At 42.7% G+C, this 15,011-nt stretch overlaps 1 protein-coding gene across 1 annotated transcript in view; it reads left to right on the top strand.

Annotated features, from left to right (window-relative positions):
• The window catches only part of enpep (glutamyl aminopeptidase), a 79,933-nt gene that overhangs the window by 27,872 nt on the left and 37,050 nt on the right, over positions 1-15,011 (top strand). Inside the window, exons 6-13 of the mRNA XM_068339716.1 lie at positions 269-382; positions 867-1,001; positions 1,097-1,162; positions 1,259-1,324; positions 12,497-12,657; positions 13,339-13,421; positions 14,115-14,251; positions 14,881-14,936. Of these exons, the coding sequence (XP_068195817.1) occupies positions 269-382; positions 867-1,001; positions 1,097-1,162; positions 1,259-1,324; positions 12,497-12,657; positions 13,339-13,421; positions 14,115-14,251; positions 14,881-14,936 (818 nt within the window). The remainder of the gene's footprint in view (positions 1-268; positions 383-866; positions 1,002-1,096; positions 1,163-1,258; positions 1,325-12,496; positions 12,658-13,338; positions 13,422-14,114; positions 14,252-14,880; positions 14,937-15,011) is intronic.

Here is a 15,011-nt window from a genome sequence, read left to right as displayed (position 1 = left end):
GCGACTTCTGAAAGGAAAGCCGAAAGGAGAAGAAGATCTGAAATGTAGAGTAATCTCAAAGCAAGACCCTTGCTGCGAGCTCCCCTTAGCATCTCAATGATGTGTTAGCATGTCATACATTAGAGTTCCCAAATTTAGTTTCAAAAATTAGAGAAAAAAATAACGAGGAGTAAGAATATGGTGTTATAAGGGATCCACTCAGCTCACTTTTACCAATGGAATCTTTTATTTTGACACCCAAAAACTCATGTAAATTTTGTTTTCCTAGTGGTTTGGGAACATTGTGACTATGGATTGGTGGGATGACCTCTGGCTTAATGAGGGCTTTGCCAGTTTTTTTGAGTACATCGGTGTGGAGAAGGCTGAACCCAACTGGGGCATGGTGAGTTCATCTTTAAAAAACTATGTTGAATAGAGTGTTGAATCTGAAGCAATTGGATTTCTGTTGAGTGTTGCTGGGTAATCCCTAAATAAAGGTCTTTGCTTGACAACTACATGATCAATAGTATGTAAAGCATGCAGCACATGTGCGGAGACGAAGCTCTGCCCACAGGCTCCTGCAAAACTTCAACAGGGCAAGATAAACACAAACATAACAGTAACCCCCCCCCCCCACACCTTCTAAGAAACACCTCCTAGCATTTCACCAGGCTTCTGAGGGTTGCAGGTGTAGAAATCCCACAGCAGTTGCATGTCCAAAATAAGGGAGATTGCAAATAATTCTGAGTGCCATTTATTTTGATTATTCTTCCATTTATGTATACAAGGATTGCAAACATTGGACAATAGTGTTTTAATGTGACCTTATTGATCAGCATGACTAAGGATTTAAGTAGCCTAAAATTTTGTCCTCTTGTGTTGCACAGCGAGATATCATGATCATCAATGATGTTCTTCCTGTAATGGTGGATGATGCCCTCCTCTCGTCTCACCCAATAATTGTGAATGTGTCCAGCCCAGCAGAGATCACTTCTGTTTTTGATACCATCTCATATAGCAAGGTAGAATTGTTATAAACCTCACCGATAATGTTTCTATCTAAGGGAATTTATTAGACAAGTCTTAATTGTCATGAACATTATTTAATTTTATCCAGGGAGCATCTGTTCTCAGGATGCTGGAGGACTGGATGGGCAAAGAAAAGTTCAGAGATGGCTGTCGGGTATGTCAGATACAATAGTAGCTTTGTGACTCCAAATGGGTGTAAACATTTTTGATTACTGTATATGTAAGAAATATTATTTACTCCTTTTTCCAGAAATATTTAAAAGATTACTGCTTCAAGAATGCCAAGACAACCAACTTCTGGACTTCTCTTGCCAATGTACGTTTCAACAGAAATATTTAGTATTTTTGGAAAATAATGCTTATTTGCTTTATTAACTAAGATCAATACCATATTATACTTTTTTTTCTCCATATTTGTGTTTTCATTCAATTTTCAATTTTAGCAAGTACAAGAACAACATAGGGGGGAAAGAAAAATAAGTACATAAAAAAAACAACTTTATACAGGATCGAAGTCAAAGTCAGCTTTATTGTCAAATGTACCATATGTGCACGACATACAGCACAGATGAAATTGCAGTCTTCTCTTATCCACGGTAGACAGTACAACAGGCAGTACAACACAGACAGTACAACAGGCAGTACAACACAGGTAGTACAACACGGGATAACACAAACAGTACAACACAGGCAGTACAGCACAGGCAGTACAACACAGGCAGTACAACACAGGCAGTGCAACAAGCAGTACAACACAGACAGTATATCACAGTACAGCACGAAGTATAAGACGAAACACAAGGGATGGTGACATCTCTATACACTCTAATCCCATAGGGGAAGTGACTTGTGTGCAGTCCCTTAGTTGTCGGGGGGTAGGAGAGATAGGTAGTCAGGTGCTGGGGAGGGGGTAGAGTAGGGTGTGGGTAAAGTTCAGAGCTGTGGCAGGGGGCAGAACAGGGAGGGAGTTGAGCCTCCTGACCGCCTGGCGAAATAAACTGTCCTTGAGCCGGCTGGTTCTGGCCCGCAGATTCTGCAGTCTCCTATCTGATGGCAGCAGGCTGAAAAGGCTGTGAGAGGGCTGGGTGGGATCACCTGCAATGCTGATGGCTATGCGGGTGAGGTGGGAGTTATAAATGTCTGTAAGGGAAGGGAGAGAGACACCAGTGATCTTTTCAGCTGCTCTCACGATGCGCTGTTGGGTCTTGCGGCAGGAAATCGTGCAAGAGCCGTACCACATGGTGATGCTGCTGGTCAGGATGCTCTCGATGGTGCCTCTGTAGAAGGTCAGCATGATGGGGGTCGGGGCTCTTGCTCTCCTCCGTTTGTGGATGAAGTAGAGGCTTCGTTGGGCTTTTTTGGCCAGCGATGCAGTGTTGTGGTCCCAGGACAGGTTCTCGGAGATGTGCACACCCAGGAACTTGGTGCTTCTGACCCTTTCCACTGCAGCACCGTTGATGGTTAGTGGAGCATGCTGGGTGCGTGCTCTCCTGAAGTCACAACAATCTCCTTTGTCTTCTCCACATGCAGATGGAGATTGTTGTCCTTGCACCACATAGCCAGGAGGCCCACCTCATTTGGGTAGGCTGTCTCATCGTTGTTGTTGATGAGACCCACCACAGTCGTGTCGTCTGCAAACTTGATGAAGAGGTTGGAGCTGAAAGTTGGTGTGCAGTCGTGGGTCAACAGAGTGAAGAGGAGGGGGCTCAGAATGCATGAATGCATCCTTGGGGGGCTCCCGTGTTCAGCGTGATGGTGCTGGAGGTGTTGTCATGAACTCAAACTGCCTGTGGTCTCCCTGTCAGAAAGACCAGCAGCCAGTTGCATATGGAGGTTTTGAGTCCAAGCTGGTCCAGTTTATAGATGAGCTGCTGGGGGATGATTGTGTTGAATGCTGAGCTGAAGTCGATGAACAGCATTCTGGCGTATGCTTTTTTGCTCTCCACGTGGGTGAGGGTTGAGTGTAGTGCAGTGGAGATGGCGTCATCAGTCGAGCGGTTGGACCGGTAAGCAAACTGAAAAGGGTCTAGGGTTGAACGGAGGGCAGACTTGATGTGCTGCATGACTAGCTGCTCGAAGCACTTCATGAGGATGGGAGTCAGTGCAACTGGGCTGTAGTCATTGAAGACAGATGGGGGCGACTTCTTTGGGAATGGGATGATGGTGGCGGCTTTGTGACAGGTAGGGACAACAGCCTGGCTCAGGGAGATGTTGAATATGTCCGTGAAGACACCTGTGAGCTCATCAGCATGGTCTGTCAGGACACGACCAGGAATGTTGTCAGGACCTGGGGCTTTCTGTGCATTGGTCCTTCTGAGGACTTGCCTCACGCTGTCCAGAGAAAGCGTTAACGCCTGGTCACCAGGAGGGGGTGGAGCCTTCTGTGCCGGGATGCCGCTGTCTGCCTCAAAGCACGCAAAGAAGTCATTCAGCTGATTCAGCAGAGTGGTGGAGCTGTCACAGGACTGCGGAAGGGGCTTGTAGTCCGTAATGGACTGAATCCCCTGCCACAGGTTCCTGGTGTCTCTGCTGTCACTGAAGTGGGTGGCGAGCCTCCTGGAGTACTGTCTCTTGGCCACTCGGATGCCTCGTGACAGGTTGGCCCTAGCTGTCCTTAGGCCTACCTCGTCCCCAGCTCTGAAGGCCTCGCCTTCAGGAGCCTGTGGACTTCACCTGTCAGCCAAGGCTTCTGGTTTGCTTGAACAGAGATTGTTCTGGTGACCGTGACATCATCCATGTTGTGGGTGGCTCCGTCTGAATACGCGCCAGTCTGTGGTTGAAAAGCAGTCCTGGAGTGCCACTGATGACCCATCAGGCCACACCCGTATCTGTCTTTTCACAGGCTTAACGACTCTAACGAGCAGTCTGTATGCAGGCGTTAGCATAAGTGGTGTGGTCTGATGCTGCAAGGTGATGTAGGGCGCGGGCCTTGTAGGCATTTTTATGTGTTTTGTAGACATTGTCCAGGATGTTAGCTCCTCTGGTGGTAAAGTTGATATGTCTACGTAATTTTGGAAACACACTCTTAGGGTTTGCATGGTTAAAGTCCCCCGCCAGAATGAGGAAGGCATGTGGGTGGACTGTCTGCTGCTCACTGATGTGATGGTAGAGATCATTCAGTGCCTCACTCCTGTTGTTGCTGGAGGTGGGAGGGATGTATACTGCCACCAGCAATATGGCAGAAAACTCCTTGGGCAGGTAGAATGCCCAGCATCTGATGATCATAAGCTCAACCAACAGAGTCCCCCACCGCGGGTCTTCCCCCCCTCGGCCAGCGCTCTGTCAGCCTGGTAGCACGTTAGCCGGCACAGTCCAGGACGCTGTCAGTGAGCCATGTTTCCACAAATACAAAGACACAACACTCATCCACAGACTTAGTTGATGATCGAAGCAGGCAGATGTAGTCCAGTTTATTGTCCAGCGAGCGTACGTTGGCGAGTGTGATGGTCGGGATAGCCGGCCGGTGAGAGCTAGCCACTAGCCTCGCCCAGATGCCTCCGCGCTTGCCCCGCTTCTGCTTTCGCATTTCCCGCTTGTGGCGCTTCGACTGCGGGCTGGGAGCAGAAGTGGGGGTCGGTGGTTGAGCAGGACTCCAGAGCAGGCCACACTCGCGCAGCACTTCTGCATCTGCTGGGTCCAAGTCCAAAAACGTTCTGCGCATGTTGAGCAGAAACTCACGGGAGTATGAGCGCCGTGGGGCAAGTGGACACGACGAGGATGGACGTGACAAAGATGGAAAAACACACGGAGAGACAAGACACAAAAAAAAGGAAAAAAACGCTCTATCAGGAGAGAGAGGATTGACCATCGTGCCAAATCAAAAGCTTTCTTAGCATCTAGGCTCACTATGAGTATGTCCAGTTTTTGTTGCATTATCTTTTTTATGTCACACAAAGGGGCCCCTTATGTGTGACAATGGCTGACTTTAGCTCTCCTATTATGTTAGTCTATGATTTTGCTCCTCTGTGACCTTTGGTGAGTTTAATCACGATAGACGGGCATCAATCTGATGTTCCTCTTTCAATTGTGATTGTGAATATAGTTTTTTGTAATAATTCTCAAAGCATTCTATCTTTCCCAGGCTAGTCTCCATTCCATTTGTTCTCGAGTTTTTTATTCTATGTATAGTTCTGCTTATTTTTTTCTCAGCTTGTATGCTAGGAGTTCAGCTGCTTTCCCTCCCGTTTCATAGTATAATAGCTTTGTAAAAAGGGTTAGGGTTATTTAAGATTTAAGCTTAATTAAGATTTCATTTGTGTTCAGTTGATCAATGGTCTTTTTAGTAGGGATTTTTTTCCCTTCACCTTATGTTGCCGAGTGCTCTCTCTGAAGTTTTTTCATTTTGTCTTTCACATTTTTAAGTTTTAGTTGCCTGATTTTCTTTTCTGTTGAGGTTATTGCTATTATCTTACCTTTAATAACCACCTTTATGGCATCCCAGAGGACAGACAGTGTCACCTCTCCATTGTTGTTCTGTTCCAACTATAAATTAATTTTGGTTTAATTTTCTCTTTAATAATTGGATTATTTAAAATGTTTGGATTTAGCCTCCAGTGAGTTGATCTAATCTTATTGTTGAGGTGACATGACACATAAATTGAGCTATGATCTGATATTGTACAAGGGGCTATTTCGCACTTCTCTAGTCTGAAGAGATCTTTTTTAAATAGTCTACATGAGAATAGACATTGTAGGAGGACGAATAGTGACAATAATCACGACTAATTGGATTAATCTTTCTCCACACGGCTACAGTACCCATTTTTTGCATCAAAATGTGTAATTTTTTACTAGTTCTCTTGTTATCAGATCTTATATTTGAAGAAATTAGTTTTGGGATAAGTCGAATATTAAAGTCACCTCCACATATCACTATCCCTTCATTCTTAGTTGTAACTAGGTCAAATACATGTTTATAGAAAGACCAGTTACTCTTAGGGGGGACATACACGTTAAAGAGGGTCACAACGATACCTTCTATTTTACCTACAAGTATGAGAAATCTACCTTCTTTATCTTTATATTCGAATATATGTTCATAATTTACTGCACCAGATACAGTACGAGGATGGCCACTCCTCTCCGCATCCCAATTTAGTTCTGAGTCATCTAGATGAGTTTCTTGTAGGAAAGCTACTTGAACCTTTTGTTTAAGTTTGGACAAAATTTTCCACTTCCTAATTGGATTGGGTAACCCATTAATATTAAATGTAGCCACTCTCATAGACCTGTTCTGCATCTAGGTGATTCCTGACTGGACTGCTCCCGTGACCCCCGTAGACTCCCCCCAACCTGCTGGAACGAACAAAGTGTAAACAAAAAGGATAAAACAAAAGAATAAACCACCCATAAACACAAATAGCATACAGCATTAACAGTGACTTCCTATGTAGGTGTTACGGTTGCACAAGGAACCAGGCGCTAGAGTTCAAAAGTCAAAAATCCAAATCCTTTAATCAGTCCAAATTCAAATGCCAGGAAAAACTCGGAGCATAAAATACCAGTAGGACATCCATAAATCATCGTCGAACAGGCAAGAGGTCAAAACCGAAACAAGAACAGACAAGGCAAGGCAAAACTCGGGGTCGTACAGAAGGGGGTCAGGTAAAACAGTAAACAATTGGCATACACGATACTCTGCTACAAGGGATTACTGAAAAACGCTGTGACAGCACTGAACAGAAAAGACACGCCTTAAATAGGCAGGCCAGGGTGCTAAATTGGCCTCAGGTGAAACAAATGACGAACTAATTAACTATGGGGAGAACTAAACACGGATTGGCTAAACTCCAAACAAAACAATCAGGAAAAACAAACCAGGTGCAACAAATCACTAAATGTGGCAGAAACAGAAAAGTATAAGAACTGAACCCATAAAACAACATACAAAAGCAAGACAGACACAGACCATCACAGTAGGGGTCTTTTAGCCTGAACCCACTGTGCCTATTGACAGTGGAACTCGGCAAAAACCCTCCTGTGTCCAACCGAATGAAGTGGCCCCTTATGTGTGACAGTCAACACAGTGCAAAAATGGACCTGAAAGAACCCTTTTTATGTCCAAAAATGTACTTACTATAGTATTCAGAGTATTTTTCTCAGTTTTTTAGTCAAAGTCAGCTTTATTGTCAAGCGTACCATATGTTCACGACATACAGCACAAATGAAATTGCAGTCCTCTCTGACCCACGGTAGACAGGCAGTACAACAGGCAGTACAATACAGACAGTACAACACAGGCAGGACAACACAGGCAGTACAACAGGCAGTACAACACAGACAGTACATCAGAAGTACAGCACAAAGTAAGAGACGACAAAGGAGCAACAAAAGAGGGAGAGGGGGCATACCGTCTTGTACATGGTCTGTCAGGTTGTAGATGGAGCCGGTGAGGTTCTCCTGAAGGTGCGGAGTCTCTCCTTGTAGGTCAGTTCACGTTCTTTATTGCACTTTTTAATGGTTATTCATGGTTATCAAACAGTTGGAGTCAGATGAATGGCTTGGTAGAATGACAGGATTGCTCGCCTTGCTCTCTTTAAAGTCCAAGGCCTAGTTTCATTCTGTCTGTAGATGGAGGTCAATATGTATTACAGAAACCATAACAACCATTCACATTTGGGTACAACTCATCAAAACAGCTCATGTGAGGTCCTGCTCAGCCTCGGTAATTCTGGTGATCCTTCCTTATTAATAGTGAGTTGTCACTATTAATAAGACCCTCTTATTAATAGTAACGCCTCCTAACAAGACTCATTGTCTTGGTGGTTTCCGTCCTTTGTTTTCTGCTCTAACAGAGTAATTATCTGGATTTATTTTTATTTACTTTTAGTAAATAAAAGTAAATAGCAGAGTGATTCTTGTTAAGGACACATAAAATATTTGTTCCTTGCGATATACCTGTTGCAATGATCCCTTTCATACAGACCTTAGCAAACATTGAATATGGAACAAGCTCAGCTTAGTATTCAACATATAGCTTAATATTGTAAACATGCAAAATAAAATTTTAATTAAAAAAAAAGACATTCAATTGTATGTCTCTATATTTATTTGTGATCTAAAGTTCAAAAGTAATCTTGTCTCCCCCCACAGGCTAATAATAAATTTAGAAATAAACTAACAATAAACCAACAATAAACCGGTAATCTAATAATAACATCCTTCTCATTTCTATCTAGCAGAAGGCGTTACGGTTAGAAGCGGTTATAAGGGGTTAGGGTTAGAAGGGGTTAGGGTTATAAGGGGTTAGAATTGGTTTGGGTTAGAAAGGGTTAGGGTTAGAAGGGGTTAGAATTGGTTTGGGTTAGAAAGGGTTAGGGTTAGAAGGGGTTAGGGTTAGATGGGGTGAGAAGAGGTTAGGGTTAGAAAGGGTTAGGGTTAGAAGGGGTTAGGGTTAGATGGGGTGAGAAGAGGTTAGGGTTAGAAGTTGACCCATGTCTGTTACCCTGTCTTTTACCGCTGTCTGTTAACCCTGTCTGTTACCTGTCTGTTGACCCCTGTCTGTTACCCCTGTCTATTACCCTGTCTGTTACCCTGTCTATTACCCTTTAGCCGCAAGAGGGCACAAGCCAGTTTCCTATTGTGCTAGTCCCAAGCCCGGATAAATACAGAGGGTTGTGTCAGGAAGGGCATCTAACGTAAAACTTTTGCCGAACCAAACATGCGAATCAATTGGTCGAGTTAAAAATGAGTTAAAAACGACCGCCATCGGTGCTGTTCACCTACAGGGTGCTGGTGGAAATTGGACTACTGTTGGTCGAAGAAGGAGAAGAGGACAGTGTGTTCACAGCAAGAGAGAGAAGAGGAACGCCAAGAGTATAGGACTGAGAAGAGGAAAATTGAATGTTGGGACTATGACAGGAGAAGGTAGAGAGTTGGTTGAAATTATGCTGAGGAGGAAGGTAGATATACTGTATGTCCAAGAGACCAGGTGGAAAGGTAGCAAGGCTAAAAGTTTCAGAGCAAGTTTCAAGATGTTCTATCATGGTGTAGATAGGAAGAGAAATGGGAGTAGGAGTTATCTTGAAGGAGGAGTTTGTTAGGAATGTCCTGGAGGTAAAAAGAGTGTCAGATAGAGTGATGAGTCTGAAGTTAGAAATAGAAGGTGTGATGTTCAATGTTGTTAGTGGGTATGCTCCACAGGGAGGAGAAGGAGAAATTCTGGTTGGACTTTGATGAAGAGCAAACCTAGAAGTGAGAGAGTTGTAATTCGTGCAGACTTCAATGGACATGTTGCTACAGGGAGCAGAGGCGATGAAGAGGTGATGGGCAGGTTTGGTATCCAGGAGAGGAATGCAGGACAGATGGTAGTTGACTTTGCAAAAAGGGTGAATACTTTCTTCCAGAAGAGGCAGGAACATAGGTTGACCTATAAGAGTGGAGGTAGTAGCACACAGGCAGACTACATCTTGTGTAGACGATGTAATCTGAAGGAGATCAATAACTACAAAGTAGTGGTAGGTGAGAGTGTAGCCAAACAGCATAGGGTGGTGGTGTGTAGGATGACTCTGGTGGTGAGGAAGCTGAAGAGGGCAAAGTCAGAGCAGAGGACAAAATGGTGGAAGCTTAAAAAGGAAGAATGTTGCATGACTTATAGGAAGGAGTAAAGACAGGCTCTGGGTGGTCAGGAGGTGCCTCTAGATGACTGGACAACTACAGCTAATGTGATCAGGGAGACAGGTAGGAGAGTACTTATTTTTCATCTGGAAGGAAAGTGGATAAGGAGACTTGGTGGTGGAATGAGGAGGTACAGGAGTGCATACAGAGAAAGAAGTTAGCTAAGAAGAAGTGGGACACTGAGAGGACTGAGGAGAGTAGACAGGAGTACAGGGAGATGCAGTGTAAAGCAAAGGTAGAGGTGGCAAAGGCCAAACAAGGGGCTTATGATGACTTGTATGCTAGGTTGGACAGTAAGGAGGGAGAGACTGATCTATACAGGTTGGCGAGACAGAGAGAAGGGTGTGCAGCAAATTAGGGTGATTAAGGATAGGGACAGAAGTCTATTGACAGATGCCAGTAGTATGAAGAGAGGCCTTTTTTTAAATTTTCATGTACCACCACTGTATCCGCCGTAGCAGAGCTGGAGTCCGCGTGAGGCGGAGGACACTCCGGGCATGACGCCAGTACACAGCGGAGATGATGAGAGGCCTATGAGAGGAAAATGAGAGAGAACAAAGGCTAGATGAGGTGGCTGTTGTGGACCAGGAAGTAGCGAAGATTAGTCAGGTGAAGTGAGGAAGGGATTGAAGAGGATGAAGAGTGGAAAGGCACTCGGTCCTGATGATATACCTGTGGAGGTATGGAAGTGTGTAGGAGAGGTTGCAGTAGAGATCCTGACTGGGTTATTCAACAGGATCTTAGGTAGTGAGAAGATGGCTGAGGAATGGGGGAGAAGTGTGCTGGTGCCTATTTTTAAATACAAGGGAGATGTGGCAACTAGAGTTGTGGCAACTACAGAGGAATAAAGTTGATGAGCCATAGAATGAAGTTATGGGAAAGAGTAGTTGAAGCTACTAGACTAAGGGCAGAAGTGAGCATCTGTGAGCAGCAGTATGGTTTCATGCCAAATAAGAGTACTACAGATGCAGTATATTCTTTGAGGATGTTGATAGAGAAGTACAGAGAAGGCCAGACAGAGCTTCATTGTGTTTTTGTCGATCTGGACAAAGCTTATGACAGGGTGCCCAGAGAGGAACTGTCGTATTATATGAGGAAGTGTGGAGTGGCAGAGAAGTATGTTAGAGCGGTGCAGGACATGTATGAAGACTGTAAGACAGTGGTGAGGTGTGCTGTATGTGCTGGCCCACTCCCAGCAGACTGATGACAGCACAACTTCTCCCAGGTTGATAGCATTTATTGCCAACTCTGTTGATCAACAACAACAACACATGAACAATTCTGTTACATGTAGGTGTGACAGAGGAGTTCAAGGTGTAGGTGGGACTGCATCAGGGATCAGCTTTGAGCCCCCTCTTGTTCGCTATGGTGATGGACAGGCTGGCAGACGAGGTTAGACGGGAATCTCCATATGACCTGCAGTGAGAGCAGGGAACAGGTCGAGCAGAAGCTAGAGAGGTGGAGTTTTTTCCTGGAAAGGAGAGGAATGAAAGTTAGCCGCAGTAAGACAGAGTGCATGTGTGTGAATGAGAGGGACCAAAGTGGAAGAGTGAGGTTACAGGGAGAAGAGATCAAGAAGATGGAGGATTCTAAGTACTTAGGGTCAACAGTCCAGAGCAATTGGGAGTGTGGAAAAGAGGTGAAGAAGCATGTGCAGACAGGAGGGAACGGGTGGACAAAAGTGTCAGGTGTGATGTGTGATAGAGGAGTTTCAGCTAAAATGAAAGGAAAGGTGAATAAAACTGGTGAGACCAGTGATGTTGTTTGGTCTAGAGACTCTAGTGACGCTGGTCACTGAGGAATAGACAGGAGACAGAGCTGTAGGTAGCAGAGGTAGAAGATGCAGAGGTTCTCTTTGGGAGTGACCAAGTTGGATAGGATCAGGAATGAGTACATCAGAGGGACAGCACATGTTAGACGTTTTGGAGATAAAGTCAGAGAGGCCAGACTGAGATGGTTTGGACATGTCCAGAGGAGAGATAGTGAATACATTGGGGCGACCGTTGCTCAGTGGTAGAGCGGGTCGTCCAATGATTCAAGATCGGCGGATCGATTCCCGTTCCCGCTGAGTCATTTGTCGTTGTGTCATGGTAAAGGCAAGACACTTTACCCTCCTTGCCTCCAGTGAGGCACTCGCTGATGTGCGAATGTGTGTGATTGTTCTGGTGGTGGTCGGAGGGGCCGTAGGCGCAGATTGGCAGCCACGTCTCCTTCAGTCTGCCCCAGGGCAGCTGTGGCTGCGTACATAGTTTACCACTACCAAGTATGAATGAGGTGTGAATGAATAATGGATCCAATGTAAGCGGCTTTGAGTGTCCAGGCAAGAAAGCGCTATATAAATCTAATCCATTATTATTATTATTATTATTATTATTATTATTATTACATGGTAGAAGGATGCTGAGTATTGAACTGCCAGGCAGGAGGCCTAGAGGAAGACCAAAGAGGAGGTTTATGGATGTAGTGAAAGAGGACATGAAGGTAGTTGGTGTGAGAAGAGAATGCAGAAGACAAGGTTAGATGGAGGCAGCTGATTCGCTATGGCGACCCCTGAAGGGAAAAGCCTAAAGAAAAGAAGAAGATATAACAAGCACCATACCAGCATTAATCCAACAATATAGTTGCATATTTATATCTAAATGTTGATGATGTTTTGTCAGATAAGAACAATTTTAAAAAAAATTTTGCTGAGTTTCATTCTGCAGACCCCTATGATATGGCAGGCTAACCACATATATATAGACATGCAGTGCTTCCAACCACCTCCTTCTTAAGAGGAAAGCAAATAAGCATATTTACCAAATTTATAAAATATTGCTTTGAATATTGTGAATTTATTCTAGCAGGACGATCTTTTCCTTTCTGATGCCAGGTGAGTGGGTTGCCTATTGCAGAGGTAATGGATACATGGACCAAACAGATGGGTTATCCCGTGCTAGATCTCTCTGTTTCAGAAGCAAATGCCAAGCTAACCCAGAGACGTTTTCTCCTGGATCCTAAAGCTGATGCCAACCAACCTCCTTCACCTATTGGGTCAGTCGCGTCAGTGTAACTTGTTAGATCCTTAGAATTGTGTGCAACAAGGATTTAATTTTTAAAAATTTTTTTTATATAGTTTTCTGATCCCCGAAGGGAAATTAAGAGCACACTCTAGTTATTGAAACACTTCAATTGCATGCATACATGTTAGTTTTTGTACAGGCCCCTGTAGCACTTGCACATTTATTTTTGTTCATTAGCCTTGATGATAATGTTGAAGTGTGTGTGAGGCTTGCTCTCAATAGCTACTGTCCAAACTATTCATCCCATGCTGATTCTATTCAGATGCAAGTCAACAGAGTAAACTAAGGAAACTAAGGATATGCGAAAAAACGTGCATAGTTAACTGTGTTGTGTTGTGCAATATTGGCTCATGCGACTATGTAAGGAACATCAACATAAATTGCACATGCAAAGAATTCTCAATATGTTTATATATATATATGTTTTGCATTTTTGTAGTAGGTAGATCTTTTTGACTTTTGACTATTTGATTTTACAAGTAGCTTGCATGCTGAAAAATTGTGAGCACCCCTGGTTTCAATCTATTAATGAACCTGTATATCAACAAACAACAGACTGAAACAGAGACTTGGGAAAACAATCTTAGATAAAACAAAGCAGACATTAAAAGGCCAGTGCACTAATCATGTAACAATTGTATTTTTAATTCAGGTACAAGTGGACAATTCCAGTCAAATGGCATTCCGTGAAAACTGATAAGAATATGTTGGCAATTTTTGACAAAAGTAGCACAGGTATTATTATTATTATTATTGTTGTTATTATTGTTGTTGTTATTATTGATTGTTATTGTAATATGTTACAATAATTCAAAATAGCCAAAAACATATTGACAGATTCATCATTAGCTTGTTTATTGTTCACTACATTACAATACTGCCAATGATAGAAAGAGATTGGACACATCTTGAGTATGTCGTAAAATCCGAATGATTCTGAATAATCTATTTTGTGTGGACATAGTCAAAGTGTTGATTCTACACTAAGATTTCAAATAGAGAGAGAGAGAGAGAGAGAGAGAGAGAGAGAGAGAGAGAGAGAGAGAGAGATATGACTCATTGGAAAGTTCCCGTCAGAAAATGTGTGTTCCTGTACAGTGCGGTACCACAGCACCATATCCTCTTTATATGATAAAATATAAAGATGAGGAAATAAATGCGATACATTAATGTGCAGACTTTCAAAATGCAGCATACAGAGTTGTTCTGCTAAAGAGAAATATCCTTAAACAATACAATTTACATAAATAAACATTTGCATACCAAATATAATGTAGAGTAGCAACAGCCATGGTTTGCTTAAAATGAGAAAATTGCATTATTTGGCAGGATTTAAAATTTACAGCAAAACCTCATTTTCAAATCTAAAATATCTGTACTGTTGTCTCAGATCCAAATTTATAATCTCAAAAATGACCTTATTTTCAGAGCATGTCATTCGTAACTACTCACTCTCAGTGGATGGGCTGCTGAAGGTTAACAGTGATCATATTGGATTCTATAGAGTCAACCATGACACCGACATGTGGGATGCCATCAGTCAACAGCTTCAAACAAACTATTCGGTAAAGTCTTAAAATAATTTAGAGTCATACATTCTTATACATTCTCTTTCAAGTCAATTTTCTCTTTGATTTCTTTAATAAAGGAACTGTCCAATCCTAACCCAATAATGAAACATGAGCCAGTATTTGTTCATGATACTGTCAAAGATGAATTAAGTTTCTCAGTTCTGTAGAAAATATTGTTTGAATATTTAACAGATGCAGCATTTTTCTGACCATATTTTATATGCAGTTTCCTTTTACAACCACAATTACAATGCACAATGATGAAATGAAATTAAATACCTGTAAACATGTGAAATACACATTCTTACTGCCCTGTTTGTACTCCATGGTCAAATGGGATTATATGATGTGGATTTCACATCATATAATCATCATATGCCGAAAGACATGAAATTACTGGGTGTTCTGTAGCCCCACGTACAGACAATGGGTTTGTCATACTTTGCTCTATTTGTATAATTGAGGATTGTGTCTTTTTAATGTTTTAAAACATGCCATTTTGTTCTTCTGTTGCTTTGGAGAATGCTGTAATTCCATTTTGTTATTAAGCTTGAGGGATATTTTGAATCATAATAATAATAATAATAATAATAATCCCTTGGTGACCTTTCCATTATTAACAGGAGTTTAAAGCAGCAGATCGAACAAGCTACATTGATGATGGTTTTGCTCTTACAAGGTATGATTTTCTCCCATAATATGCTGAATCAGAATTCATGTCATGTCAAAAGTATTTAAACTTTTCTACTTTATT

Source organism: Antennarius striatus, chromosome 17 (genome assembly GCF_040054535.1).
Source record: "Antennarius striatus isolate MH-2024 chromosome 17, ASM4005453v1, whole genome shotgun sequence".
In the NCBI taxonomy this organism is placed as follows: Eukaryota; Metazoa; Chordata; class Actinopteri; order Lophiiformes; family Antennariidae; genus Antennarius; species Antennarius striatus.
Note: the sequence above shows the minus strand (reverse complement) of the source record. Positions and strands in the feature narration are given on the sequence as shown.